This window comes from Bos indicus, chromosome 18, assembly GCF_029378745.1.
Source record: "Bos indicus isolate NIAB-ARS_2022 breed Sahiwal x Tharparkar chromosome 18, NIAB-ARS_B.indTharparkar_mat_pri_1.0, whole genome shotgun sequence".
NCBI classification, from domain to species: Eukaryota; Metazoa; Chordata; class Mammalia; order Artiodactyla; family Bovidae; genus Bos; species Bos indicus.
In genome coordinates, this window is record NC_091777.1 from 63,928,085 (window position 1) to 63,943,055 (window position 14,971).

The 14,971-nt window shown below is 54.9% G+C and overlaps 2 protein-coding genes across 2 annotated transcripts in view; both read left to right on the forward strand.

Annotated features, from left to right (window-relative positions):
- LOC109572067 (leukocyte immunoglobulin-like receptor subfamily B member 3) overlaps positions 1–14,768 on the forward strand; it is a 70,940-nt gene extending 56,172 nt beyond the window's left edge. Inside the window, exons 9-11 of the mRNA XM_070771817.1 lie at positions 12,904–12,941; positions 13,219–13,271; positions 14,161–14,768. Of these exons, the coding sequence (XP_070627918.1) occupies positions 12,904–12,941; positions 13,219–13,271; positions 14,161–14,307 (238 nt within the window). The 3' untranslated portion in view covers positions 14,308–14,768. The remainder of the gene's footprint in view (positions 1–12,903; positions 12,942–13,218; positions 13,272–14,160) is intronic.
- The window catches only part of LOC109572041 (leukocyte immunoglobulin-like receptor subfamily B member 5), a gene marked incomplete in the record, with an annotated part of 242,862 nt that overhangs the window by 172,184 nt on the left and 55,707 nt on the right, over positions 1–14,971 (forward strand). Inside the window, 6 exon segments of the mRNA XM_070771810.1 lie at positions 7,582–7,849; positions 7,988–8,290; positions 8,624–8,908; positions 9,045–9,347; positions 9,563–9,874; positions 10,085–10,387. Of these exon segments, the coding sequence (XP_070627911.1) occupies positions 7,582–7,849; positions 7,988–8,290; positions 8,624–8,908; positions 9,045–9,347; positions 9,563–9,874; positions 10,085–10,387 (1,774 nt within the window).

A 14,971-nucleotide genomic window follows, 5' to 3' on the forward strand; every position in this document is an offset into this window, starting at 1 on the left:
GAAGCTGGACCCTCAGCTCAAACTATAAGTGAAATCATCTCAAAACGCAGCAGAGACACAGGGCCGGAAACGATGAAAGAACAAGAGGAAGACACAGGGGGAGCGTCGTGACATGGTGTGGACAAGGGTTCTTTGGATACGACACCCAAAGCACAGGCAGCAAAGACAGAACCAGACCAGGGGAGTCCGGTAAACAAAACCCACACAACAAAGGAAACAGTCCCAGGAAAGGCAATGGGTGCAACGGGAGAAGATGTGTGCAAACCACACATCTGATAAGGAGCTACTTCTCAAATATACACGGAGCTCACACAACTCAACGCAAAGTAACACCAACCCGGTTTTTAAATGGGCACAGGACCTGAACAGGTATCTCTCAAAAGACGACGTCCAAATGGCCAAACAGACATGGAAAGGCGCTCAACATCCACCAGTCCTCAGGGGAGCACACGCCGGAGCTAGTGAGATGTCACTGCACGTGTTACACACACTCGACTCCCAGGAAAAAGAGAGGTGCTGCCAAAATGCAGAGGGAAGAGAACCTTGTGCATGGTGGTTGGGAAGGCATCGGTGCAGCCACCGTGGAAAGCAGTGTGGAGTTTCCTTAAGAAACTAAAAGCAGAACTACCACATGACCCAGCAATTCCACTCCGGGGTATGTATCCAAAGAAGAGGAAGCAAGGACCTCACAGATGTATGTGCACTCCTGTGTTCTGCAGTGTTGTTCCCAGTAGCAGGATGCGGCCACAACCTGGATGTCTGTCGATAGATAAATGCACAAAGAAAATGCCAGACACACACACACACACACACACACACACACACAGTGGAGTCTCACTCAGCCTTTTAACTAAGGAAATCCTCCTTTTGAGACAACATGGTTGAAACCGGAGGACATTAAGCCGAGTAAAGTAAGCCAGACACAGGCAGGCAAACGCAGCAGGAGCTCACTAACCTGTGGGATCTAAAACAGATTCGGAGAGACGGAGGAGAACGTAGTCCCCAGAGGCTGGGAAGGGGATAATGGGGAGGTGCTGGTCACGGGGAACAAAGTTTCAGGGATGCCCACCATAAGTTCTGGACACCTGATGTGCAGCGATGTGACTAGAGCTGACCGAACTCTACTGTAGACTCAATCCCGCTCAGAGGGTAGCCCGGAAGTGTCCTCAGCAGACCCGCAGACCAAGGTGAACTACGGGAGCTGATGGACACACTAACTATAATTGGCATGACGGCGGTACTTATTTCACAGCATAGACAGAAGTCACAACGTCAAGCTGTGCATGTGGAACAGATACAATTTTTGTCAATTCAGTGCAGTTCAGTTCAGTCACTCAGTCGTGTCTGACTCTTTGTGACCCCATGGATCGCAGCAGGCCAGTCCTCCCTGTCCATCAGCACTCCCGGAGTTTACCCAAACTCATGTCCATTGAGTCCGTGATGCATCCAACCATCTCATCCTCTGTAGTCCCCTTCTCCTCCTGCCCTCAATCTTTCCCAGCATCAGGATCTTTTCCAATGAGTCAGCTCTTTGCATTAGGTGGCCAAACTATTGGAGTTTCAGCTTTAGCATCAGTTCTTCCAATGAACACCCAGGACTGATCTCCTTCAGAATGGACTGGTTGGACCTCCTTGCAGTCCAAGGGACTCTCAAGAGTCTTCTCCAACACCACAGTTCAAAAGCATCAATTCTTCGGCACTCAGCTTTCTTCAGAGTCCAACTGTCACATCCATACATGACCACTGGAAAAACCATAGCCTTGACTAGACCGACCTTTGTTGGCAAAGTAATGTCTCTGCTTTTGAATATGCTACCTAGGTTGGTCATAACTTTGCTTCCAATGAGTAAGTGTCTTTTAATTTCATGGCTTCAGTCACCATCTGCAGTGATTTTAGAGCCCAAAAAATAAAGTCTGACACAGTTTCCACTGTTTCCCCATCTATTCCCCATGAAGTGATGGGACCAGATGCCATGATCTTAGTTTTCTGAATGTTGACCTTAAAGCCAACTTTTTCACTCTCCTCTTTCACTTTCATCAAGAGGCTTTTTAGTTCCTCTTTACTTTCTGCCATAAGGGTGGTGTCGTCTGCATATCTGAGATCATTGATATTTCTCCCAGCAATCACGATTCCAGCTTGTTTCATCCAGTCCAGGGTTTCTCATGATGTACTCTGCATATAAGTTAATTAAGCAGGGTGACAATATACAGCCTTGACATACTCCTTTTCCTATTTGGAACCAGTCTGTTGTTCCATGTCCAGTTCTAACTGCTGCTTCCTGACCTGCATACAGGTTTCTCAAGAGACAGGTCAGATGATATGGTATTCTCATCTCTTTCAGAATTTTCCACATTTTATTGTGATCCACACAGTCAAAGGCTTTGGCATAGTCAATAAAGCAGAAATAGATGGTTTTTCTGGAACTCTCTTGCTTTTTCAATGATCCAGCGAATGCTGGCAACTTGATCTCTGGTTTCTCTGCCTTTTCTAAAATCAGCTTGAACATCTGGAAGTTCATTGTTCACGTACTTTGAAGCCTGGCTTGGAGAATTTGGAGCACTTCTTTACTAGTGTGTGAGATGACTGCAATTGTGCGGGAGTTTGAGCATTCTTTGACATTGCCTTTCTTTGGGATTGGAATGAAAACTGACCTTTTCCAGTCCTGTGGCCACTGCCGAGTTTTCCAACTTTGCTGGCATATTGAGTGCAGCACTTTCACAGCATCATCTTTCAGGATTTGGAATAGCTGAACTGGAATTCTATCACCTCCACTAGCTTTGTTTGTAGTGATGCTTCCTAAGGCCCACTTCACTTCACATTCCAGGATGTGTGGCTCTAGGTGAGTGATCACACCATCATGAATATCTGGGTCATGAAGATCTGTTTTGTACAGTTCTTCTGTATATTCTTGCCACCTCTTAATATCTTCTGCTTCTGTTAGGTCCATACCATTTCTGTCCTTTATTGTGCCCATCTTTGCATGAAATGCCCCTTGGTATCTCTAATTTTCTTAAAGAGATCTCTAGTCTTTTCCATTATGTTGTTTTCCTCTATTTGTTTGCACTGATTGCTGAGGAAGGCTTTTTTAGCTCTCCTTGCTATTTTTGGAACTTTGCATTCAGATGGGAATATCTTTCCTTTTCTCCTTTGCTTTTCACTTCTCTTTTCACAGCTATTTGTAAGGCCTCCTCAGACAGCCATTTTGATTTTTTGCATTTCTTTTCCACGGGGATGGTCTTAATCTCTGCTCCTCTACAAAGTCACGAACCTCCGTCCAGAGTTCATCAGGCACTCTGTCTGTCAGATCTAGTCCCTTAAATCTGTTTCTCACTTCCACTGTATAATCATAAGGGATTTGATTTAGGTCATACCTGAATGGTCTAGTGGTTTTCCCTAATTTCTTCAATTTAAGTCTGAATTTGGCAATAAGGAATTCATGATCTGAGCCACAGTCAGCTCCACGTCTTATTTGTGCTGACTGTATAGAGCTTCTCCATCTTTGGCTGCAAAGAATATAATCAATCTGATTTCTGTGTTGACCATCTGGTGATGTCCATGTGTAGAGTCTTCTCTTGTGTTGTTGGAAGAGGGTGTTTGCTATGACCAGTGCATTCTCTTGGCAAAACTCTATTAGCCTTTGCCCTGCTTCATTCTGTACTCCAACGCCAAATTTGCCATTGACTCCAGGAGTTTCTTGACTTCCTACTATTGCATTCCAGTCCCCTATAAAGAAAAGGACATAATTTTGGGGGGTGTTAGTTCTAAAAGGTCTTGTAGGTCTTCATAGAATCATTCAGCTTCTTCAGCTTTACTGTTTTGGACATAGACTTGGATTACTGTGATACTGAATGGTTTGCCTTGGAAACGAACAGAGATTATTCTGTCGTTTTTGAGATTGCATCCAAGTACTGCATTTCAGGACTCTCTTGTTGACCATGATGGCTACTCCATTTCTTCTAAGGGATTCCTGCCCACAGTAGTCGATATAATGGTCATCTGAGTTAAATTCACCCATTCAGTCCCTTTTAGTTCGCTGATTCCTAGAATGTAGACGTTCACTCTTGCCATCTCCTGTTTGACCACTTCCAATTTGCCTTGATTCATAGACCTAACATTCCAGGTTCCTATGCAATATTGCTCTTTACAGCATCAATTTTGTCAATTATACCTCAGTAAAGCTGAAAAGGTTTTCTTTCATTTAATACAGCAGGCACGTTTGGAGTTATTCCATTTCTCATTTTAGGCACTTGCTCTCGTGCTTAAAATACGTATTTACATTTTTATTTCTGAACACGTATGCATTCTCCTCCTCCTTTAGAAAAGGCAAAGTACTAACGGTACTTCACCTGAACTCTGGGTACTCATATACACGTGTGTGGGCATGTGCACGTCTCTCTCCATGCACACGTGTGGGTGTGTTTGTGCATGCAAGTGTGTGTCTGCGTACTTTTCCAAAGCTCATTTTCGGCCATGTGTTCCTCTCTGTTGCATCTCACTGTCTCTCTGCCACCTCTCAGTATTCCTTTCTGTGTGAAAACCATCAATATCCAAGAACTTGCACCTCTGGAAATGCCTTCTCTCACCCTCATTCTCTTTTTATCAAGTTGCTTGAGAACACTTCCTATTTGGAATCCAGCGTGTAACTCAAGTACTAGGAGAGGAAAACGCTTGTCAAGGTTAAGGGCCCCATGCCCCCAGAGCCCACCTCTTCTCTGAGGACCTGGCGGTTTGAGGCTAAGGCACGGCCCACAGCGGGAGGCGGTGCCGAACCTTCTGGAAGCTGGGATGTGCTCTGCATGAAGCCCTCACTTCTGCCCCTTGCAAGTGCTCCGACTCAGGGGGAACTCTTCCTGGTTAATGCCTGACAGCATGGCTCCAGTATCCCATAGTGCGCCCTTTTGGTAGGGGGCAGTCTGCTCCCTGTGGGCTGGTCATTCGCTTGATAATCTGCGTTTTCCACTGGAAGTAATTTCAGCAAATTTTCAGGGCCTCAGTCCAGTCTGCCTTTTTTTACTTGAATTTTATTTAAAATAGAATTAACTGTTTCAAATTGTATAATTCAGTACCAAATACTTTTTAAATTTAACCTTCAGTTTCTCAGTTTATTATGAAAGGTCAAGATACGAATGTTACTTTTTTTACCATGTAATTAATTAACCTATTTGTTGTATATAACCTATTTGTTGTAATTAATTAACCTATTTGTTGATGTCGCTCTGGCACACAGGCTCTCCGTTGCAGGGTGTGGGGTCTTTAGCTTAAGTATGCCGTGTCTGGATCCCTGGCCAGTGATCCCGCTGGGGCCCCTAAGTAAGGAGCACCGAGTCTCAGTCAGGGACCCAGCAGGGCGGCCCTCGGGTGTCACGTGCAGAGGCATGAGTCCCAGCCCTTCGCAGGTCGGTTCTCGTCAGTAAAGGAGGCTCCGTTATTTGCTTCCTCAGCCGTTGCCGTCTGTCGTGAGCGTCTTCCCATCTGACACTTACGACAGATACCACACTGGCCCTCAGCACAGGCCCGCCTCTCCTGAATTTCCCTGTCTGCTCTCTATGCTGCACTCTGGACCATTTCCTCAATGCTATGCTCCGACTTCATACGTGGCCGCTCAGCTGTCTTTTTGACTGCATGACTTTTTAACGTGTTCAATCTACTGGATTGTTCACGTTGAAAATTTTCACCTCTTTTCAGTGACCACCTGTTCTTCTACAAAATAATCCACATGCTTGCCTCCCTTTATGTTTCTGTGACGATGGTTCCCTCTGTGTGTCCACATGGGTGGAAACCTTCCTCCGACCCCGAGATGATCCCCACCGCCGGGGCCACATGGCCTACCTCTCCTGGTTTGCTGTGCTTCCCCTCCATTTGGTGAACTTTCTTTCTGCCCTTGTCTGTGGCTTCGTGTTTCAGAAACACTCTCCAAGCACGTCTCAGAGTTAGGAGTAGAGGAGGCTCTGGGTGGGTACCACACTCACCCTCTACGTGCAGTCTCAGCCTGCAGCCCTTCACATCCACCCTCTCCTGCCATCACCTCGTCTGGAAATTGACCATGACGATGGCAGCAAGAGCCCACAGCCCCTCTGAGGGCTGGGGTCGGGACAACATGCAAAGGAGGAACCTCAGGTGCTGAGAAAGGGCACCGCCACCCCAGGTACATGAGCAGCGGGCACACGTTTACAGGAGTATCTGTTCTCCATCAGAGTGAGAGCTCTGACCCAAATCAATACCCCCTAAAGCTTGCAGGTGATGACAAGATCGGGAGGAGACTGTGCCCAAGGACCCCGAGGCCCCGAGGAGGCAGGAAGTACCCAGGGGCTTCTTCCCAGGAAGGTGGGCTGGACAGTGATTCGATAAAGAGAGACACCCCTGAAGGGGGTTGTGACGGGGAAAACCCACACTCTGGGGCAGGGGAGGAGTCAGTTTCTATCCTTACTCCCTGAGCATCTCCTTTGGGTTCTCGGCCACATGGACTCCACTCAGCCCAGGGAGACACTGACTGTGTGTCCCTCATAAAGAGCAGACTTGTGGACTCAGAGGGGAGAGAGAGATGGGACGAATGGAGAGAGTAGCATGGAAACGTGCACACCAGCACGTGTAAAACAGACCACGGGGGAGTGTGCCATGTGACTCACAGAGCTCACACAGGGGCTTTGTGACAACCTAGAGGGGAGAGAGGTTGTAGAGGGAAGGCATGTTTCACATAAGGCCGATCCATGCTGATGTATGGCAGAAACCAGCACCATATTGTAAAGTAACGGTCCTCCAATTAAAAAAAAAAAAAAGTGTCTCTGGGGATCTGAGTCCTGCGGGCAGCAGGGGCTGGCATCCTCTCCGAAGCATCTCCAGGGCCTGGTGACCCCATCCACAGTGAGAACCCCACAGGGATTGCTATCGGTGGGCAGAGGAGGAAGCAGACCCCGAGGTGAGGCTTGCAGAGGGAAGGCCGTGTCCTGGATGCCCTCTATTGGAAGGGGCGTCTCAGAAATACACTGGGACTGTAATGGGGATGACGCCAGGCTTTCAAAAAGAGGCTGTTCCCCTTCCTGTGGGAACGCTGAAGTGACAGCCGCGTGATAGGAAGCCCCAGCCTTGCAGAGGACACACCCTGTGGTCTGTCTGTCCGGAGGACACCCAGGTCTCCTCCATCCTCACAGCCTGGACCGCAGGGAGGAGACACCATGGCCTCCACGCTCCTCGCCCTGCTCTGCCTTGGTGAGATGAGGAGGGGAAGGGGGAGCCCTGGTCTGGAGGGACCCCCAGCCAGCCTGCTCTGTCAGGGGACCCCAGGGCCCAGGAGGCTCCCGGGGTGGAGAGGCGCTGCTCAGAGCTGAGGGCACACCTCTCACAGGGCGCTCTCTTCCAGGGCTGAGTGTGGGGCTGAGGACCCAGGTGCAGGCCGGTGAGTCTCTCCCAGGGCCCAGCTCCCTCCTTTCATGAGGACAAGGTCACCTCCAGGCTGCGGGCAAGGGGAGGGCAGCTCAGGGCTCACGGAGGGGGAGTCTGGGAGGTCTGGGCTAAGAGCTGGGGCCTGGCGGGGGCGCCTGGTGAGCCCACATTTGATTTCCTTCCAGGGACCCTCCCCAAACCACCATCTGGGCTGAGCCCGGCTCTGTGGTCTCCTGGGGGAGCCCCGTGACCATCTGGTGTCGGGGGACCCTGGGGATCCAGGAGTTCCATCTGGATAAAGAGGGAAGCCCGGTTCTCTTGGACAGACAGAAACCCCTGGAGCCCCGGGACAAGGCCAGGTTCTCTATCCAACACATGGGAGAGGACCACGCAGGGAGCTATCGGTGCTACTACAGCACCCCCACTGGCTGGTCAGAGCCCAGTGACCCCCTGGAGCTGGTGGTGACAGGTGAGGGACACTCAGGGGCCTCAGCCTTTGCCCTCTGGAGGGATCTGCTCTCAGGGGGTGTCCCTCTCACAGCCCAGCCCTGGGGAGGGGAGGGAAGGGTGGGGGCCCCACAAAACCAGCTGCCTCCTTCTCTCCTAGGACTCTACGGCAAACCCAGACTCTCAGCCCTCCCAAGTCTTGTGGTAACGTTGGGAGGGAGCGTGACCCTCCAGTGTGGCTCCCATCAGGGATTTAACAGATTCCTTCTGACCAAAGAAGGAGAAGACAAGTCCTCTTGGACCCTGGCTGGACAGCGAAGCCCAGATGGGTGGACCCAGGCCCTGTTCCTTGTGGGTCCTGTGACCCCTGGACACGGGTGGAGGTTCAGATGCTACGGCTTTAGCAGCGTCACCCCCCGGGTGTGGTCCGCCCCCAGTGACCCTCTGGAGCTCCTGGTGGCAGGTGAGGAAGTACCGTCCTGACCTCCCAACTTGCTGAGGCACCAGGGTGGGCATTCGATGCTTTTCTACTGGAGCTGTCCCAGAGGAGAGGGTGGGGTGAGGGGGTGGGGCTCACGGGACAGACACACAGACTGCAGACGGTGAGGCCTGGGGACCAGAACAGGAGAAGGGGCTCATGGGAGGAGCCGTCCCTACAGCCTAGTCTCCCCAGGGGTGTCTGGCAATGAGATGGGGAGGGCAGCTTGGAGCTCACAGAGGGGGAGTCTGGGAGGTCTGGCTGAGAGCTGGGGCCTGGTGGGGACGCCTGGTGAGCCCGCCTCTGATTTCCTTCCAGGGACCCTCCCCAAACCCACCATCTGGGTTGAGCCGGGCTCTGTGGTTCCCTCGGGGACCCCCGTGACCATCTGGTGTCAGGGGACCCTGGAGGCCCAGGTATTCCATCTGGATAAAGAGGGCACCTCAGTCCCCTGGGACAGACAGAAACCCCCGGGGCCCGGGGACAAGGCCCAGCTGGCCATCCCACAGATGATGGAGCAGCACGCAGGGAGCTATCAGTGCTACTACAGCACCCCCACTGGCTGGTCAGAGCCCAGTGACCCCCTGGAGCTGGTGGTGACAGGTGAGGGACTCTCGGGGGCTGCGGGCTCTGCCCTCAGGAGGGGGTCTGCTCTCAGGGGGTGTCCCTCTCACAGCCCAGCCCTGGGCGGGGGGGGAAGGGGGAACCCCACAGATCCAGCTGCCTCCTTCTCTCCTAGGATCCTACAGCAAACCCAGCCTCTCAGCCCTGCCGAGCCCTGTGGTGACCTTGGGAGGGAGCATGACCCTCCAGTGTGGCTCCCATCAGGGATTTAACAGATTCCTTCTGACCAAGGAAGGAGAAGATGAGTCCTCTCGGACCCTGGATGGACAGCGAGCCCCCAACTGGCAGACCCAGGCCCTGTTCTCCGTGGGCCCTGTGACCCCCGGGCACAGGTGGATGTTCAGATGCTACGGCTTTTACAGGGACACCCCCCAGGTGTGGTCGGCCCCCAGCGACCCCCTGGAGCTCCTGGTCTCAGGTGAGGAATCCCGTCCTGACCCCATACATTTGTGCAGACAAGACAACTTACCGGGGTCTCTGCTCCCAGGGGAGCCCCTGTGAGAGGGTGGGGAGAGGAGCGTGGGGCTCACAGGACAGACACACAGACTGAGACACGGCGAGGCCTGGGGCTGTGCTGGGAGAGGGGGGTTCATGGGGAAGCGGTCCCTACAACCGACGCGTGTCTCTCCCCAGGGCTGTCTGGGAAGCCCTCCCTCCTGACCTCGCAGGGCCCTGTCATCACCTCTGGACAGAACCTGACCCTCCAGTGCCGCTCTGATGTCAGCTACGCCAGATTTGCTCTGTTCAAGGAGGGGAGACAGGACCTCCCCCAGCGCCCTGCCCGGAGGCCCCAGGAGGGGATCTCTCAGGCCGACTTCCCCCTGGGCCCAGTGAGCACCGTCCAAGGGGGCCGATACAGATGCTACGGTGGACACGGCCTCTCCTCCGAGTGGTCGGCGCCCAGTGAGCCCTTGGAGCTGCTGGTGGCAGGAGAGGAGCCAGCGGGTCAGTCGGGGACCAGACTCTGCACAGGCCCCACGGGGGAGCCCCAGGGATGATGCTGGGACCAGGGGGAGGGGTCCCGGGAGGGACAGAGAGACGGGGTCGGGGAGGGGAGAGACTCTGAGAAACAGAGACTGCGCTGAGGGGCCAGAGAGGCCCACAGAGTCTCGCTCAGAACCTGGGCCGGCGGCCGCACCCCCTTCCTCTCTGCAGGACGGCTCAGAGACAGACCCTCCCTCTCGGTGCGGCCGGGCCCCACGGTGGCCCCCGGGGAGAATGTGACCCTGCTGTGTCAGTCAGGAGAGAGGACGGAGACTTTCCTTCTGTTCAAGGAGGGGACAGCCCATCGCCCCCTGCGTCTGCTCTCCCAGGACCAAGACGGGCGGTACCAGGCCGAGTTCTCCTTGAGCCCTGTGACTTCAGCTCACAGGGGCACCTACAGGTGCTACGGCTCACTCAGCACAGACCCCTACCTGCTGTCACAGCCCAGCGAGCCCCTGGTGCTCGTGGTCTCAGGTGAGGCCCAGTCTGTCCGTGTCACTCAGCAGCTCGGGGCTCTGCCCTGGGAGCGCAGGACGGTGGTGGAGGAGGGGGCGCTGAGGGAGGGGCCCCCTGAGGGAGGGGCCTCGCAGCCCGCACCCCGCCCCTTTCTCCCGCACTGGGGTCCCGGAGGGGCAGGTGGGCAGTGCGAGGGTCTTCGGGAGGCCACAGGGCCGTGCAGGGCAGAGGGGAGTGAGATGGGGACCCTGGGTGAGCCCAGGGCACCTCTTCCTGGGCTCAACCTCCCAAGGTCCCATTCTCCCAGCCACAGACGCAGATTTGAACCTATGGACTGTCAGGGCTCTATGCTCAGGGGAGACAGCCCAGCCCAGGGCGGTGTGGGAGCTGGAGGATCTAATACCCCCTCAGATCATCAACACAGACTGCAGGGGCTCTGGGCTGCCCGGTGAACGGCTAGGGGTCGGGGGGCCAAGGCTGGGGGAGCAGGGCTGGGGAGGGGGAGGCGGCCCCACCCCCACCCTTTTCCTGACCCCCAGCGGCCACCAGGCATCCATTCCATCAGCTCCACCCCTCAGTGGAGTCAGAAACTGCAGAAAGGGGAGCAGGCTCTTGGCGAGGTGGTGGCGAGTCTGGGGCCGAGCAGGGCTGAGTTATGCCCCCGGTTCAGGCGTCTCTGGAGACACTGATGTGGACTCCCTCACCGTCACGACACCCCCGTGCGGGCCTCAGCTTCTCCCGGTGTAAAAGGAGAGACCCGTGCCCCAGATCTTAGATTTCCTCAGTTCTGACCTGGGTGTGACCCTGCATCGGACAAGGAGCACAGGGAGCCCCCGAGGAGGTGACTGTGGGGGGCCTGTCCCATCTACTGCAGCGTGTGGGGAGGGAGGGGAGGACCCAGAAGCCCCTCCGTGCAGCCTGCCCCTCCCCCCGCCCCCGCTGCGGTGGGGGAGGGGAGGGGACAAGGGAGGACCCTCAGCTCCAGCTGAGACCCTCGGACAGCCCCCTGCAGGTGAGGGCCCCCCAGAGCAGGAAGCTAGTGTCCTCCTGGGGGCCAGCTCAGGAGGAGCTCAGGGTGCCCACGGCCCTGGTTCCAGTCCCGGCTCTGCCACCTCCAGGCTGGGTCACCAGGGCCCGTGATCTCCCTCTCTGGGCCTCAGTCTCCTCGTCTGCAAATGGGTCGGGTGGGCTGGATGTGGACGCACAGACCCCAGCACCAGTCCTCACACAGCAGGTGCCTAGCTAAACGGCACCCCTGGCTCACTCAGGCGTCTCTGGTGCCCCAGGCCTCACGTGGTACCTGAGTGTCCTCATTGGGGTCTCGGTGACCTTCATCCTGCTGCTCCTCGTCCTCCTCTTTCTCTTCCTCCAACACCGGGGTCAGGACAGATGCAGGAAGTCACGTGAGTAGGGAACGGGGTGACTCGGACCCCTGGAGGCCTTAGGGCATCAGACAGAGGGAAACCAAGGACATGGGAACAGTCAGTTTAAAAAATGTTTTCCCACCATATGGAGGTTCCTTAAAAACGAAAAGCAGAATTATCATATGATCCAGCAAATCCACTGCTGGGTATATGTTTCAATAAAATGAAAACACTAATTTGAGAAGATACAAACATTCCAATATTCATGTAGCCAATTTACAATAGCCAAGATATGTGACCAACCCAACTGTCCAGCACAGATGAATGAACAGAGAAAATGTGGTGTGTGTGTGTGTGTGTGTGTGTGTATATGCCCACATATACATACAATGGAATATTACTCAGCCATAAAAAAGAAGGAAACTCTGCCATTTGCAACAGCATACATGAACCTAGAGAGTATTACGCTTGCTGAAATAACTCGGAGGAACATAAACGCTTTATGATAGCATTGGTACATACTGAATCTGGAAAATAATACAAAGGAACATATATGAAAAACAGAAACAGAGTCCTTGATACAGAAAAATAACTAATGGTTACCGGGGGGATCGGGCAGATGAGGGGTGTGGACTAGAGACACAGACTACTGTGTATGAAATAAGCAAGAAGGATACACTGGATAGCACAGGGAATGTAGCAATTATTTCGTAATAACTTTAAATGGAGTATAACCTATAAAAACATTGAATCATATGTTGTATGCCTGAAACTAATATATTACAAATCAACGATATTTCATTAAAAAATTTTCCAGAATCTCAAATCTGAAAATCTAGTGGAAAAAAACACCCACGGTCAGCCCACGTGCACTCATTTAAGCCATTCCCCTCCTTCTCAATGTCACGAACTGACATGCACCACGAACCCAGGCTGCCTTCTCTCCTCCTGAATCCCACGTGGAGGGCGGGGGCACCATGTCCCCGGGGCCGAGCCTCTGTCCCGAGACCCAGCCCAGGCTGAGGCTGATTTCCAACCTCCGACAGGGGCAGCAGACCCAGGGCCTGAGGACAGGGGCCCGCAGAGCAGGTAACTCCCGCCCCAACACCCCCAGAGCCCCCCACCCACAGCACCCCACCTTCTCCCCCTGACACAGTGTCTCCTCCTCAGCTCCAGCCCAGCCACAGGCGCCCAGGACCAGGCCATCTGTGAGCAGGAGAGGTGGCGGCCCACGGGAGGGCACAGAGACTTCTGGAGGCAGTGGGGGGGATGCTCAGAAGGATGGGGGACTGGGGCTGGGGACTGAAACCCCACACAGCACTTTCGGGTGCAGGGTGGGGGGGGACAGAGACCTCTGGAGGCCGTGGGGGGGATGCTCAGAAGGGTGGGAGACTACACAGCACCCCCCCCCCAGGGTGCAGGGTGGGGGCTCCAGCCCTGAGGCTCTCCGAACCCTACCTAGCGGTGCCCCCTGCTCTGCTGCAGATGCTGCCGTGAGCGACACACACTCTGAGGTGGGGCTACAGCTGGACCATCGGGTGAGACCCTTGCTCCCGTCTGGCCACCACAGACCTCCTTCTGCCAAACTCAGCCCAGCAGATGCCCCGCTGTGCTCACACCCCAGCTCCAGCCACGCCCACCCCACCCCTCCTTCCCGGCTCCCTGGGTCCTGATGTGACCCCACCCTCCCCTTGCACTGTGACCTCACGGCCCCTCCTTCAGGGCGCCATGTCCTCTGGCTGACCTTATGGTGTAGGGGTGCAGCCCCAGGTCTCATGAGGATGCGTGCATCAGTGGATGGCCCACATGGCCCAGGCTCCTCTCCTTCACCCCCAGCAAAGGGTGCGGGAGAGCGGGCGCCACCCCCCAGGCCCTGCAGGTACGGCAGGCGCTCAGCTCGTGGTGAGAGGGGCCCCACGCCAACAAGCTGGCGGAGTCCCAGAATGCAAGGTGCTGATGAGGAAAGTAAATCAAGAGACGGCACTGGGCGCTTGGGGCAGGCAGACTCGGGAGGAAGGTCCTGAGGCAGGAGGGACGCACTTTAGCAGGAAGATGGCTGTGTGCCAGGCCAGATGAGCAAGAGGTCCGGGCTCAGACAGAAAGCAGGGCCGCACAAAGCACTCCGAGGCTCCCGGGCGTCAGGAGGCCCCTGGAGTTTCCATCAGGAGAAAGAGCTGACCTGACCCGAGGGCGGCGGACCCAGGAGGCGCCTGTCCTGCCTCACTGGCTCCCTCCAGCACAACAGGCAGGAGGCAGGCCCCCAGGAGGGGACGGGCGCCCTGTGAGCCCCCGAGATCACTAAGGCGGGAGGCACCCCCTGTCCTCCCGGTCCGGGGGATTCCGGGAAGGATGGACAGATGCACAGCAGATGGGTCCCTCCTCTCCAGGCCCCCAGGCGCCCCATCTCACACACCTTCCCCCCCGCAGGCTGCCACATCTGAAGCCCCCCAGGACGTGACCTACGCCCAGCTGAACCACTCGATCGTCAGAAGGGGGACGGCCCCACCCCCGGCTCCCCCGTCAGGGGAGCCCCCAGCAGAGGCCAGTGACTACGCTGCTCTCGCCATTCGCTAGCCCAGGAAGGACCCGACCCCAGGCTCCCGGGACAGATCTCAGACCCCAGGAGGCACGTGAGCTGCCAGCAATGGACACCACCTAACCACCAGCAGCAGTCCCTGGGCTCCTAACAGACCACCAGGAGCCCCGGGGACCCTTTTGGGTCAACTGGTTCTACGCTCAAAAACAGCATCCTGGACCCCCGGTGGCCCAGCGGTTAAGAGTCTGCCAACCAATGCATGGGACATGGGTCTGATCCACTTGCTGCTGGACAGCTGAGCCTAGGGGCGCTGCAGCTGCCGAAGCCCTGGTGCCCAGAGCTTCCTCTGAAGCTCTGGTGTTCCTCGAGAGAAGCCCGAGTGTGAGCAGTCCGTGCACAGCCAGGCAGCAGCCTCCACTCGCTGCAATCAGAGAGGGCCCACACGAAGCAGGGAAGACCCAGCACAGCCACAAATAAACAGATCACTAAAAAACTGAAAGGCATGTTTCAGTTTCCTTAAAAAAGATAATTAATATCCTCATATTTTATAAAGAAGGCAACAGAGTCTCAATTATCAGTGATTTTGAAAAAGATCAGCACTTTACTCCAAACGAAGGGAGGAACAGGGAAACAACAATGACAGGGGTAGCTACCACTGAGGACAAACAAGGAGAGGAAAATCAGAAAAGCCAGAAAGCTTCG